The following is a 14,266-nucleotide window of genomic DNA, read 5'->3' as shown; positions in this document are numbered from 1 at the left end:
TAACAATTTTCAAAACATGTATAAAATAGCAACATAATACTAATAAAATCAGTATTATTTTTAATCAAAACAACTAAAATTCAAATATGATTAACAAATCAAAATATTTCATGAATATCGTTACGATAAATTAACAACATACATAAATCAAACTCATCGTATGATTACAAAATCAAAATGTCTCATTGATATAGGGTAAATTCACAACACCCATCTAAACATAACAATGTCATTCTACACAATAATTTCTTCATAAAAAACAATGCATGTGCATGCCTAGCTACCACCACCAAGATCATCCTCATGATCATCTTGACCATCCTCATTACTCTGATCCACATCATCACCAACACCGCAACTATCATCATCATCTCCTCCTTCACCACCATCATCCTCATCCTCATCCTCATCATCTCCTGATATATGTTGAACATAATTTGGATCATCGTCTTGGCAATCATTACCTATAGCATTCTGACAAAAAAAATCAATATTACATGTTAGTATTAATTACATAACACAACGCATGTTTTTGTTATACAATGTTAACCATAAAATGAGGTAAGATATAATATCTAATAGTACTAAAAAATAAAATGAAAATATGGTTTAAAAGTATATTGGAAATCCAACTAAGATTACATACCATAGAGTCCATCCAAACAACAAATTCAACCCATCTCTTTTGCTGCAGCACCTCCTTTTCCAAATGATTTGGAGGTCTTCAGGGTAAAAATATATATCCCATGGTTTATATTTGGCCTTAAAAAACAGTAGAAAAAAAAAAATTGAGAACACAGGAGCAAGATGAAAAAGGAATTGCATGTCTAAACATTTTGAAGTCTCAAAAAGCATTCATCAACATAGAGAAGACTACAACACTACTCTTCACTTCCAAGTTTTCAACTAATGGATTTAACTGACCAGCAATGTTTTTTGCATGAACCATGCTCAAATGCTCAAGATGAGGTAATGAATGGATGTTATGCACCTATCTGTGAATTGCAACCACAGGCATACATGTAAGTGCAAATTTGTAAATCTCATACCCAGATTTACCCATCATCAAGCACACAACTTTTGCGGGATCCATTTGACATATCTTATGTTTAAGAAGGAATAACATCCTTGAAGAGACTCATGGCTTTTCTTAGGGAAGGATCTTTGCATGCAGAATCTAGATTAACTCTGAACATTTCAATCAAACTAAGGTAAATGAAAGGCAACAATCCATCGGTCAAACCTCACAGGTTAAAAGCACCCGCTGAGTTTCACACAAATGAGAAAGCCTAAGGGAAAAGATTTGAGACATGCATGCTACATGATTTCATGTAGGATAAGTACCTAAGCTTAAGGCAAAAGATTTGAGACATGCAAATGTATGAAGTACAAGATTCAGATAAAGAGAAAGAAGCTCCTTCATGCCATATTCTCACTGACAGTGAATCTCAGATTAGGTACTTATCAAGCATGAAATCATGTTGCATGCCAAGCATGAAATCATGAAGCACACACCATGATAAGATTATCTGACTCCAACTACTGCATCAAGATGAAAAATTCAGCACTCTAGACAGTCATATAAGAATAAAAAAACATTCAAAAGATATGAATGCATATTAGCCACTATAGAGGACCAAAACATAAACTTACGCCATAGACAGTGTGGCTGAACCTTTCCCTGCTTTTGCTTCAACAACTTCAGTTCCTCCATCCTGTGTGCGCTTTGTCAAGGCTTTAATGTCCTCCTCAGATAATACAGAGTTTGGCTTTGGTGTTGCCTAAAAAAAATTATCAAAACAAAAAAGTGTATGTTCCCTTTTTAACTGTATTGAAGGGTAGGTAATTATGATCTCATTTTATCTTTGATAAATTAATCTTCTAATATCCAAGAGTAAAGAACAAACTCAAGATGAGGATCCAACAAAGTCATATACATGTGAAAAAAGTGGAAGAATTGTAACACCCGCATGTCCACCTACAACAGGAACATCAACTTCTGCAGACAGCATAGGATGACATCAACAACAAACATAAAACTGAGAATTGTATCTAATGTTAAAAAAAGCATGATGTTGGTAAGATCCTGCAGCATATCATGTATTGGGTCTAGCCCAGATGGTTGTGTGCAAAGACTGTTATCCTTCCCACCCGGGTTCAATTCCCTCAAGTGACATCTTGAGCTGACTATATTTATGATGGCCTTGAGCCCTATGATACCATCCTTGAAATGAGGAGAAGTGCCTGGCATGTTTGCCTAGGATGCATATTTCATGATTAAATTATAAAAAATAAAAATATTTTACAGAATACTAAATATTTGAGAGTAGCTAAGCATAACAAGCCAGAATTTTAAATACCTTCAACAGGAACCCCTGCTTTTGAAGCATAGAACGTCTTTGCACGGACAACATCAAGAGTAGTAACACCAAAGAGTTTCTTTTCATTATAGGTCCCTGCCTTCTTAAAAACCTCAGCAGCTATTGGTACAGTAGAATTTACAGGATTGCTGATCATATTTACAATTGCCTGCCATGGATATCAAGTCCTCAGCAATGCCATAAAAACCAATTCTAGATGATTTCTTGAATCCAAATATACCATTCCTGATAGAAGGAAAACGTTATCCAGTACACTCTCCCCCCTCTCCATATCTCTATCTATATAATATGTAACAATATACTATACATACTGTACACACACACCAGTACATGAACAAAACAAATAATTGTGAAACATACTTCTTTATCTATTAACTTGCCACACTAATGGTAGTACATACTGATTGTATGTAATATATAATGTTATAGAGGATACCTCGTGATCAGTGGATTTGTGCACAGTTAAATAGAAGACCAAGGATATTTTTTATATTGATATTCATATGCCAATTTTCTCAAAAGTCCAAAAGCTAAGTTACTAACTACAAGAGGAGAAACAAGAATAACAGGGCTTTAACAGTGGCTGCAAACTTGCATTGGACTACACAGCTAATTACTCTTAAGTTCATTTCAATTAGTATTTCCTTCTTATGGGCAAAAGTTAGCTGCAATTTGTCTAAATAAAGAGTCAATAATGAGTCAATCACCTATTCGTTTGACTCAAAGAAGTCTTCAAGCTTCGTTAACCTCTCCAGTAGAATTGATTATATACAAGAACAGTATGTAAATCTAGATCAACAACTTGCTTAAAGATTCTTGCAAATATGTATTTGTATATATTGCCATCTCTATAGATCTCAAACATACAAAGCCTTCGACAAAGCAACTTACAATGAACGTCATGCTTATTCCTATGAAATAGTCAATAAGAAAATCGCATGAAAACAAAAACTTCAAAGAAGATCATAAATCATGACAACTTACCTCTGGGCAGTATTTTGCAATTGCAGAGCAAAGAGATTTAACAATCCCTGCATTGATGTTGAAGAGATCATCACGGGTCATGCCAGGTTTTCGAGGCACACCAGCAGGAATGATCACAACATCTGCATTCTCCAATGCCGTGCCAAGTTGTTCCTCTCCCATATATCCTGCAACCTGCACCCATGTCACACTGCTGTGAATTACTGACAAGGTCGTGACACAAGCATGATAAAATCAATATGGCAGTACCAAATTAAATGATAAATATGTAGACCAAAAAATAAGAAAAGAAATTATTATCGCAAAGTTCCAAAAGAAGTAAAACTTGTTATCCTTGTTCCATGACCCAAGCAATGGTATGTCCTCCTCATAGTGAACAAGAATAGGATTATTTGTATTCTATAGTAAAATCCACCTTTTGGCTTTTACCGAGGAGATAGAGCACCAAAAGCAATGATTATGCTCGTAGGAGATTGAAGACCTATACCAACCCACGTTTCAATCAGGGTATAATCTTGTCCAATCCAGGTATACGACATTTCAATCAGGGTATAGTCTTATCCAATCCAGGTATAAAAGTGATGCTGTGATAAATAATTAGCATCTCACAAGCCACTTTAGGGAGTTTATTCAACCTTAGTTTAATTTACGCTATGAAGACTATTTTGATTTAATCTACTCATGGATAAAGAGGCAAATATAAACGACCCCAAAAAGGTTGGATATAGAGGCAAATCCAATATGCAGAGGGTCATCAATTCAATCCTCACAAAATAACAAATTGACAATGCAATGAGACTATTCTAACTTCTAAGTAGTCATTAGGCCAAGTATGACTTAGATCCATTAGATCAAAAAGTCCTATTAAGCAGAGGCATATGATCCAGCCGTGGATTCTGCTAAAAATATAGATGCACTTTTCATCAAAAAAATATGAACTACCTCGTCCATTGGGTTGTGGTTTAGTGGCAAGTTGTAGGGTGCTTGTCATGAGGATGACCCAGGTTCAAAACCCAGGAGGCATATTCCCATGATAATGTGGCTACCCATGTCATTCCAAAATATGAAGTCGGGTTAACGTGATAAACACCAGTTCAATGATAATGAAGAGGTGTTGTTAATGATGACCCCTGTGCTATTGAGGTTTGCACAGATGAGCCCATATGCAAGTCATGCGTGACTTTGATGAATAGATGCAATTAAGGTGTTTCACCCACGCCAATCAAAAGGCCTTGACCAAACAAAAACAATAATAGTGTGAGCCCAACCTCAATTTCAACCTTCTTCTATCAATAGCAAATACTACTACTGCTAATAATAATAATAAGCACAGCCCAAATTTCAATCTAGCCATAAATGTCAGGCAGATTGTAGTCAAGTAGTTAAATCATAGCACTTTCAGTGCCCTCTTAGAAGTATGTTGCGGCATTATCTCACCATCGGAGTTAACTACCATATTGAGATTCAACAGACAAGATCTGGTGCAAATCCTGCATGAAATTGGTGGAATAGAGATTCTATGTTTGTAGCATCTACAATGAGGGCAAAACCCACTATGTTAACAGAAAGACATTTGCCACACCTTCAATAGCCTGTCCAGGACATTTCAAGTTGCTAGATTCAATGAGACTTGAATAAATTGTAAGATGCCTTAATAACATATGCTGCATTAGCAAACATTAATCATATACCTGGAAGTACTCTATGACATGGATTGAATGGCAACCTAGTGGACCGCCATATATAATTTGACCACCTTGTTTCATCAACAGCAGCTGCAAAAAAAGAAAGAATGCTATTGTAGTTGGGATTTTTTGGGAAAGTAAGCATCATTAAATATTTGCAAGGTTTTGTTCAATAAGCATTGCTTTACACACATGATTATCAGGTTTTACCTAGGTGTCCAAATGCATTGCCCTTCAAAGTGGGCAGTGAAAATTGTTTTAAATATTGATATTGGTGGGCTTCTAAAAGATCTTCCTTTCTAGAAATTTACAGAACCATCTACTTCTTCCTACAATCCATCTTATAACCTTTTCAAAACTAGCCATTTTGCTGAAGACCTTTGATATTAAATATTTTACTCCATGGCCTTGGATTTGAAATTTAAATATAGCTCTCCGAACTCTAGATACATCACTACCAATTGGCCCCCTATGATTATTGTCAGTGGTTTGGATTTCTAGTGAAAAATATTTTTCCTTCCATGACATGTGGTCTCATGCATGCTTTCATATTTTTTTTGTGGGTGTCTGATCACAATTTCAGATTTGGCTATATTAACAACCTGTAAGGAGTTAGAGATGTATCTTACCTCATCAAATCCTTCAAAAATATCTATACTTGGCTGATGGATAGTACAGACTACAATTCGGCCTGTGTCCACTGTATTCCTAACTGTATGCATCGCTATAGTTGCAGCTCTGGCATCCAGACCAGATGTCGGCTCATCCATGAATATGATTGAAGGATTTGCAACAAGTTCTACAGCAATGGTTAGTCTCTTCCATTACTCAGTTGATAGACCAGTCACACCAGGAAGACCCACCAATGTGTCTCTCAAGCTATCAAGCTCTACAAGCTCCAGCACTTCATCCACAAACATCTGTTAAATAGAACAATCTCAATCTTAGGAAACCCAATATTAAGAATGAAAGAAAGAAACTATATTAAAGTCCACAGGTGGTTCATAAGCGGCTCTCCAGTAAATAATTATTGAATAAAAACAATAAATTGAATCTAAAGGGAAATTCCAGTCCTTTACTATACATCTGTAACAATTTTTATGTGTATTCAATTTTTATGTGTATTTTGTCATATATTTTTCATACCAGCATTTTGAACCATACATTACAATGAATCAAAATAGTTGAATTTTATCATTACTATGAGAAAAAGCAGTGATGAAAGAACAAGGCTGGAAAGCGCTATGGGCTGGCAATGGCAAGACCTAAGGGTCTAGATTCATCCTCTCCTCTCCTCACCAAGTCTATATAATGAAGCCACTCTAGAGAGAGATAATTACATGCTGCTGAAAAATCTTAGAGAGAGCTTTCTTTCTGTCCCTTAGGAATGACTTCATTATATAGACTTGGTGAGGAGAGGAGAGGAGGATGATTCCAGACCCTTTGTCCTAGTGAATTCAAAGTTTAGTACGAGTTCCCAAGCGATTAGATGAGGTAATTGAAAATTCAAACCTCTTCAAAGTGATCCCCTAAAAAATGAACAAATCTAAAAGCTTGACCAGGTCATTGCTGCTGAAGGGCATTAGGCAATCATTGCTCCTTGGAGTAAGGACAAGGGCGATGCATTGCTCCTTGTCAGTGTACAGGGAGCAATGAACCTGCTAATCTTTGCTTTTAAGGGAAGAAAAGTGGTGCTTCAGCAAAGTGACATCGTGGGACCCATTTTAAAACAAATGAACCATATTAAATTTAATCCAAAAGAAAATCGAAAAATCTAACCTTAGATTACATCTTCAGAAGCTTACCTTGCATCATTTGTCAGTCGTTGCTCTCGTGGAGACAGCTTGTAGTTGAGATGTTAAGTAAACCTTCCCTGCTGTTGTAGCTGATTTGGAGATGATTTCACAGGGGAAACCATTTCTGTCTGAAAATGACATATACATACTTGTACAGTTATCAGCAGAACCCCAGGATCCAATTTATAATTTTAGCGTATGACCCTGGAAATTATGCTCTACTGCGGTGTAACCTGAGGATCAAACTTGCAAAGCTCAATGCCTGTTAAATGACATTACAGGTGTCATGATGAAAGGTTCCAGATATTTTATCCTTAAAATGTAAAACTATCTTTAAATGTTTTCTGTTTTAAATGCCTTAAGAGGACCGAATCTGCAGAAATAAATATTATAGTTCTCCTCTCTTGAACAACCCACAATCTAAAGAAAAGCATTGTTCTTGTTTTAGCAATTGACAGAGTGCATTCAAAGCAATCTTGGATTTCAACTGTTCTCTTCTCCCATCTGAATTCTTGTTGATGATTTCTAGATCAACATTTCCTAGCAAGCAATTTAATCTGGGTTGAACTTCAGTGGTGAAATTCTAATTCGTTGATTGGATATTTAAGCGTCATTTTCCATTTTGATTCCCTAGAAGGAGGTCTTGTCATCTATATCTGTACCTTTCTTCAGACTGTTATTAACTTTATCTAGCATGCAGGGCATTGGCATTGTGTTTTGGCATTTTCAGGCAACAGTTGTAAGCAACATGATGGGAAAGGCACACCTTCTGTCTGCATTCCTTGACTACAAGATTTGGACAAGTGATTAGACCCCTTTGGGCTCATTAAGAGGATCCATAAAAGAATCTGCAACTGTATCAAAGGTAGTTGCATCCATGACCAGACTTGCAGACCTTTGAGAGATCTACAAACTTTTGAGAGGGGTCCCAGTCTCTGAGGGATATATATTAATAATCCAACTTTTAAGGTCACAGCCAACCGAGACATCAAATTCATGTATAAGATCTTTTTGTTTGTGCGACAAGGGACCTACCTTTAAGTAGCCATTGGATCCTTCAGGCAGCCATTGTACTACTAAAATATACAAAAGCATACATAATCCACACTACTCTGGATTTTAACAGGAAGAAACACATGTTCTTAAGTTCTCACTGATCTTCTTCTAGAGCTGTACGTGGTGTCAAGTTGGCAGTCGCAGCAATCAACCGCATTTTGTACACAAGTCACCAAAAAAGAAGCCAGAGTCCCAGATAGAGAAAGTAGGTTGGCAAGCAGTCCCTGAAGCATTTTCTCAGGGAAACGGTTAATTTCCTGTTTTCTTGTTTCACACAAAATGTAATACTCAGCCGTTAACCCTTTACATGCTTAATGACTCTTAACCAGTTTGTCTACCAATGTTTTGTACTTTAATCTTCGAAGTTCGAACTACAACATCTGGAAAATTTTACAAGCTAGGAATCAAACCCAACCCAAGACCAAAGCTGCTCTTTGACCGTGCTACGTGCCATTTTCATGAAGACACGCTTAAGAGTTCACTGTAGGAATGTGAATTGCATATTCAAAAATACCATCTTCCCTGCAATTTGAAGGCAGAGGAAAAGGGCCAACTTTTATAAAATAATATTAAAGAAGGGACTCAAGACACCAAACTTGATCATTGACAACCACTCTTTCAATAAAAGGACCATGGCATAAAACCATAAAGTTCAAAAAAGTTCTTGCTTTACTAAACTTTATTAATCCCTTTTGCATGATGAATCGTTTCTGCTCTTAAGACATTACATAGTTTACACTACCCCGTAGCAACAATAACATGTTGCACAAGCTAGTAGCCATGGAGCTTCAAAGCCTACGATGGAGACTCTTTTTCGACAGCCAGGGTCAACACTTGGTCTAAAGACGATCTCCCGTACATAGTCAGGGATGCTTACTCAAAGCATTTAAATAAGAAGCCATCTCTTACAGTTCTAGCTGTATTGTGTCTATTTCCCTCTTACATAGACAGCCTGAACCTTTCTAGCTGTATTGTGTCTATGACTATTTCCCTCTTTCTTAGAGGCTGTAAAGCTCCGCTCATTAGATTTCGAGTAAAATTGACAAAAGCCAAAACACTATGTTATTTGGATAAACTGGAAATATGCATTTGGGATTTCTGAAGCTAAACTGGAAATATGTATTTGGGATTTCTGAAGCTGCACACTGAGTCCAGTATCCATATTAAATCATAAATGTACCAAATGCATGGATTTGATTCAATACACGCTTGGTGGGAGCAGGGGGCGTGGGGCAGTGGACACAACTCAGGTTGTAGAATACACCTCCATTTTGTTCTTGGAACTATCAAGGGATTCGGGAACCTACTTAGCTTAATGGGTATTTGCTTTTCAAATCAAAGAGGTTTTAACTACTTCAGTAGGATTCCTTTGGTTCATAGGTCTAACACATGGAATTCAGGCATGTAAAATCAGCCAGGAATCACACCATCATTAAACACAATACCATAACCAAACTCAGGCAAACAAAATTAACTTGGTATGAAGGAGAAGAAAGAGGAACCAGGACGAGTATTACCAACAGTTGAAAATATACAAAAGCATACATAATCCACACTACTCTGGATTTTAACCGGAAGAAACACATGTTCTTAAGCTCTCACTGATCTTCTTCTAGAGCTGTACGTGGTGTCAAGTTGGCAGTCGCAGCAATCAAACGCATTTTGTACACAAGTCACCAAAAAAGAAGCCAGAGTCCTGGATAGAGAAAGTAGGTTGGCAAGCAGTCCCTGAAGCATTTTCTCAGGGAAACGGTTAATTTCCTGTTTTCTTGTTTCACACAAAATATAATACTCAGCCGTTAACCCTTTACATGCTTAATGACTCTTAAGCAGTTTGTCTACCAATGTTTTGTACTTTCATCTTCGAAGTTCGAACTACAACATCTGGAAAATTTTACAAGCTAGGAATCAAACCCAACCCAAGACCAAAGCTGCTCTTTGACCGTGCTACGTGCCATTTTCATGAAGACACGCTTAAGAGTTCGCTGTAGGAATGTGAATTGCATATTCAAAAATACCATCTTCCCAACTTTCAGGTGATGACTCTGATATGCAAAATGATGAAGAAGCTATTGTCTATAGAGGGAGCTTCAAGAATGGATACAACATTGGAAATACTCCAAACCAAATTTATTGTAAAAATCCAAAGCATGTTTCGATGGATTTGACAAAAACTTCTCATGTGGTTGGAGAATATAACCCAAATTCTTTCATAAGAAATGATAATAATGTTATAGTGCATTCATGGTCAACACAATATCCAGCTCCTATTTCAAGGACTCTACCCACTCATGTAGGTAAATCTTCCTCATTGCAAAGGATTCAAACAGCTAGTGTCATATTGTCTGCACTTGATAAGCCTATGCAGACATTATCTGTCACAGATTCTGGTCAACATGGAATGCCTTCTAATGAAACAAATGCAGGACAAACTTCATATTTTTGGGTGCAACCTAGCGATATTCAAGGTTTAAAAAGACAACTTGTCCACATTCTCAATATATATAGAGGAAGTATGCTTCTTGTACATGTTCCATCTGAATATCAAAAGGTCTTTGGCAGACCTCTATATTTATTGGAGTATGGTTCTTATAATCTAGTTAATTTGATAGAAAAGATGCATGATGTCTTCACCACATCATTGAAAGAAAAGGAAACAATAAGTTTGTGTCTTTAAGAGAGTTATCAAACAAGTTCATACAAGGTAATATAAAAATGAACTCTTCTACCAATGATTCAAGAGATGTGCTTAGGAAGAAAGAACATACTGGAAAGTTAGAGAAGGGAAAAGTTTAAAGGAGTCCAAGAATTCACAGATTTAGGTGCTTGTAATGACCTATGTGATGACTTTGATGCATATGGCATAGAAGTGAAAATGGCTTCACATTGAGATGGAGGTTCAGATGATGGAAGTTGAAGTGAACAAGATGACGAAGATGGGGATGGAGAGATGATCCTCCAAGGAGATTTGAATGTTGATGAATATGCAGCAGAAGCAAGCCTAGAAATATTCAAACGAGAACTGCATGGGATTTTGGTAAGCCATTCCTGTGCAATTCTGCTGCCAAATTTTTCAACACTGGACTAACAAAGATACACCGAAGATCTTGATTACAATGTATTTGGTGTTTAATAACTTGAAGCACTAATTCAAAAATTTATAGATGTTGCAATTGTGATGGAGGAACGCGACATTAAAAGGAAATTCATTGTTGCTGACGGTGGTTCTAAAGTTTATTAAAATTAACAATCCACCGATGTTGCAGTCACCATTCTTTGTCTAGATGTAAGTATCAAATCTTAATGTCTCAGGATAGATGATTTCAAACTATTTAGAGCATTGTCAAAATACATTTTTTAAAGAGTTAACTAAGCAAGTAATTGACATCTTGATTCTCAACAGCATTTTGAAGTTCTTGGCTTCTCAAGAGTTTGAAGCTGTTTCTAAAAAGAAAATGCTAGAGTTATGGAACAAAGCTCTAAATGATATTGAGAATTACAGGTTTGTAATTTATCTATAGCGACATATAAATATGCAGAGTAGAGGTTATGGTTTGCATTTTGGAAGATGTAATTTATATATTGTATTGAGGAATTCTTATTACAAATATATAAGATGAAATGAGAGCTTTTATATTGTGAGAAAGTTGAAGGCTGACATAATGATTTTGTTTTTTAGTCTCTTGTGATGTGATTCTAGCAACATGACTTGTTTGATTACTGATCAATTTTATTTCATGACTTGTTATTAACTAATGCAGGATGTACAGGACATGTGACCCCATAAAGATGATATTTCCCATTTTCTGAACAGATTATATAAACGTATTTGAAAGGAACAGAATTTCCTGATTTCCAAATAAACCTGGACTTTGACCTTCTGAGGATATATTTGGGGATTTTCTGTTTCAGGTCTCCGCAACATGGTTTCGGTTTCCTCTCAGTGCATAGGTCCACATTAGTATTGTTCTAGTAGTGGGCATGTGTTCATGAGACAAAATTGTCTGGGGTCAGCTTGTTTAAATGCATCTTTCGAGCAATGGCATTTTTGAATGTGCAAGATGCGTAAAAGTTATATTGCAAAATAGACATGGCTCGTCTTTCAAGCTTGATGAAGTTCCTTAAGAAAATTGCAAATAATACTATCCCATGTGTTACTGGTCACTGAATAAGTACTGGTTAATAAAGTCGGAGGATATTTCTAAATTGGGATATTGAAAATTGCCCTATTCCTGGGGAAGTCCATCCAGAGGATGTAGCAGGTAATATTAGGATGGCTCTTGGGTTGCATCCAATGGTTACAGGTGTTGTCACTATGCTCTCGGCATTATGGAGATTTTAATAATTTTCCTCCAAGACTGAGAGAAGGCTGTCAAAAGACTGGAGTCAACCTCATTGACCTTCCCAATGGAAGGAAAGATGCAGCATATAAATCGATTTTAGTGTATATGTTTTCATTTTCTCTTGATAATCATCTTCCCTCTACCATTTTATTGATTTCATGAGATGTTTATTTTTCTCTTGCTTTGCACAAACTAGGGAAATGGGGGTATACAATTGTTCTTGCATTTCCAGATGGAGTGGGTGTCTCTTCTTCACTACACAATGATGGTCGATTTGTGTGGGATTAACCATGTTTGGCTTGAGGTGAAGGTCTTGTTCCAGCAAAATCCTTGTCTCTAGCACCCGATTTCACTTTTTATCATGTTGGTTGTCTTTCAGGTGATGACTCTGTTATGCAAAATGATGAAGAATCTGACCATGGACAATATCAGAAACGTAAAATCAAAGAACTAATAACAGGTAAAACACTAACGAAAAGTAGATCCTACCAAGTGGGTCGTCGTACGATCGATCCCAATGGAGATCCCTTGAAACTAAAATCAAAACATCTCTATCGTTCGCAGAGAGAACAGATCCAGCATACAGAGAACGAAAAAAACGCAGTAGGAAAAGAGGAACCCACCTCAGCACGGCTGTTGATGTGGCCGACATCTGCAGCCACACCTGGAGTGCCAGCGATATCATAGAGCGCCAATTTTGACACCAGAGGATTGAGTTTCATCAGAAGAGCCAATGGCTGCCCGATACCCCCAGCAGCTCCCAACACAACAACCTTGCGTGGCGGACTTCCACCACTCGAATAAAACCTTCTCGGCATAACATTAGTTTTGAAAGAAGAAGATGATGCATTCTTCAGTGCAGATCCCACCAATCGTCGCATTGCAGAACTCATTTTTGCCGCTGGTAACACTGAAAGAATGCAAGCTGAAGGCAGATGAAGAAGAAGGGGGAGATTCCAGAGCTTAAAGGCCGAATCAATGGAGATGTGTGGATACGACTTTGTTAAAAGGGATTTTAAAGCCTCACGGTACTATGCAGGGCTTTGGTTTAATCTATTTTATTGCGAAATTCTTAGTTATTGACAATCAGACAGCTCGTGATAGAAATCCCTCTTTTGGGGGGACGAGGTTCGGGAATGGAACATCATGTGATCGAAATTTTCAGTTGGTCAAATGTTAATTAAGTTATTATAAAATAGAGATATTTTTTATTTTATTTTTTTAAATAAATTTAATAATATTAGGAGATTTTTATCAAACTCTGGTTAGGGGTCAGAGTAGTTTACAATGTATTTAAACATTGCAAATCTCGGTGTGTTTAAAAGGAAAGTGTTTTTTTTTTTCAGGGGTGTTAGTTATTTATGGAATATGTCATATTGTGGATATTTTGATTGATATTGGACCATTTTAGTTGTTTGTTATGTATGTCGAATAGTCCAATCCCAAGGAATCCTCGAAAGTGGTGAATCTTTGCAGAGAATCTTTAAAAGTGGTGAATATGATGTTAGGGTGTTTTTTAAAAGGGAGTGATAATTGAGATAGCTATATATTTTAAAAGAATATGTTTTTAGGGGTTATAAGAGTGCGAAGGACCATTTTCCATTCTAGGGAAAGGGAAAGGTTTATATTTAGGGATTAGGATAGTTTTTAATTTTTATTTCAAAGTAATAAGATCATTGAGGAAAGATATTATAAAAATATAATTGTTGATGGAGATTTATAATGATAATTAAATCTTTTTATAAAGGTATAAGGTAGGGTTAAAGAATGTTGTTATAAATAGTTTACAGGATAAATAAAGAGATAGAATTGTTTGAAAGAATGGAGTTATTTCATGCGCTTAGCGCAGTAAATAACAAGGTAGTTGGGTTAATGTAGCAAGTAAGTTAGATAAACGAGTATTTTAAAATAAAATCCGGTAAGTAAGGGTATTAATCCCATAAGAGTTCAGCCTTGAGCTAATAATGACATATTTTTGTAAGATTAGAGGATTTAGATTATATTACTGCGAGAAAAAACGT

The 14,266-nt window shown here is 36.4% G+C and overlaps 1 protein-coding gene across 2 annotated transcripts; it reads right to left on the bottom strand.

Annotated features, from left to right (window-relative positions):
- Window positions 1-229: 229 nt before the first annotated feature.
- On the bottom strand, window positions 230-13,293 carry LOC149237865 (malate dehydrogenase, mitochondrial-like). 2 transcript variants are annotated; one of them, XM_089372847.1, is made up of 6 exons: window positions 12,869-13,293; window positions 3,366-3,539; window positions 2,361-2,529; window positions 1,938-1,999; window positions 1,654-1,781; window positions 230-474 (listed from the first exon to the last, which is right to left on the bottom strand). In XM_089372847.1, the coding sequence occupies exons 1-6, from the start codon at window positions 13,136-13,138 to the stop codon at window positions 465-467; spliced, it is 813 nt and encodes a 270-aa protein (XP_089228973.1). In that variant the 5' UTR covers window positions 13,139-13,293; the 3' UTR covers window positions 230-464. The 2 variants fall into 2 exon arrangements, with proteins under 2 accessions (XP_089228973.1, XP_089228972.1); XM_089372846.1 differs by lacking the exon at window positions 230-474 and adding an exon at window positions 649-762.
- Between the last annotated feature and the right edge of the window lie 973 nt (window positions 13,294-14,266).

The sequence above is a fragment of the Pinus tabuliformis genome, chromosome 8, assembly GCF_031772625.1.
Source record: "Pinus tabuliformis cultivar Carrire ecotype Pingquan chromosome 8, CPIR1, whole genome shotgun sequence".
In the NCBI taxonomy this organism is placed as follows: domain Eukaryota; kingdom Viridiplantae; phylum Streptophyta; class Pinopsida; order Pinales; family Pinaceae; genus Pinus; species Pinus tabuliformis.
The sequence above is the reverse complement of the archived record's forward strand: the minus strand, read 5'-3'. Positions and strand labels throughout refer to the sequence as shown.

What these genes read in the sequence shown, in the direction of transcription:
- LOC149237865 (XM_089372846.1), bottom strand. Translation starts at nt 13,138, where the DNA reads ATGAGTTCTGCAATGCGACGATTGGTGGGATCTGCACTGAAGAATGCA. An exon ending in TTGCAAAATACTGCCCAGAG is followed by an intron (nt 2,530 to 3,365) that starts GTAAGTTGTCAT and finishes TATCCATGGCAG; the next exon opens with GCAATTGTAAATATGATCAG. An exon ending in TCAGCCACACTGTCTATGGC is followed by an intron (nt 763 to 1,653) that starts GTAAGTTTATGT and finishes CTGTTTTTTAAG; the next exon opens with GCCAAATATAAACCATGGGA.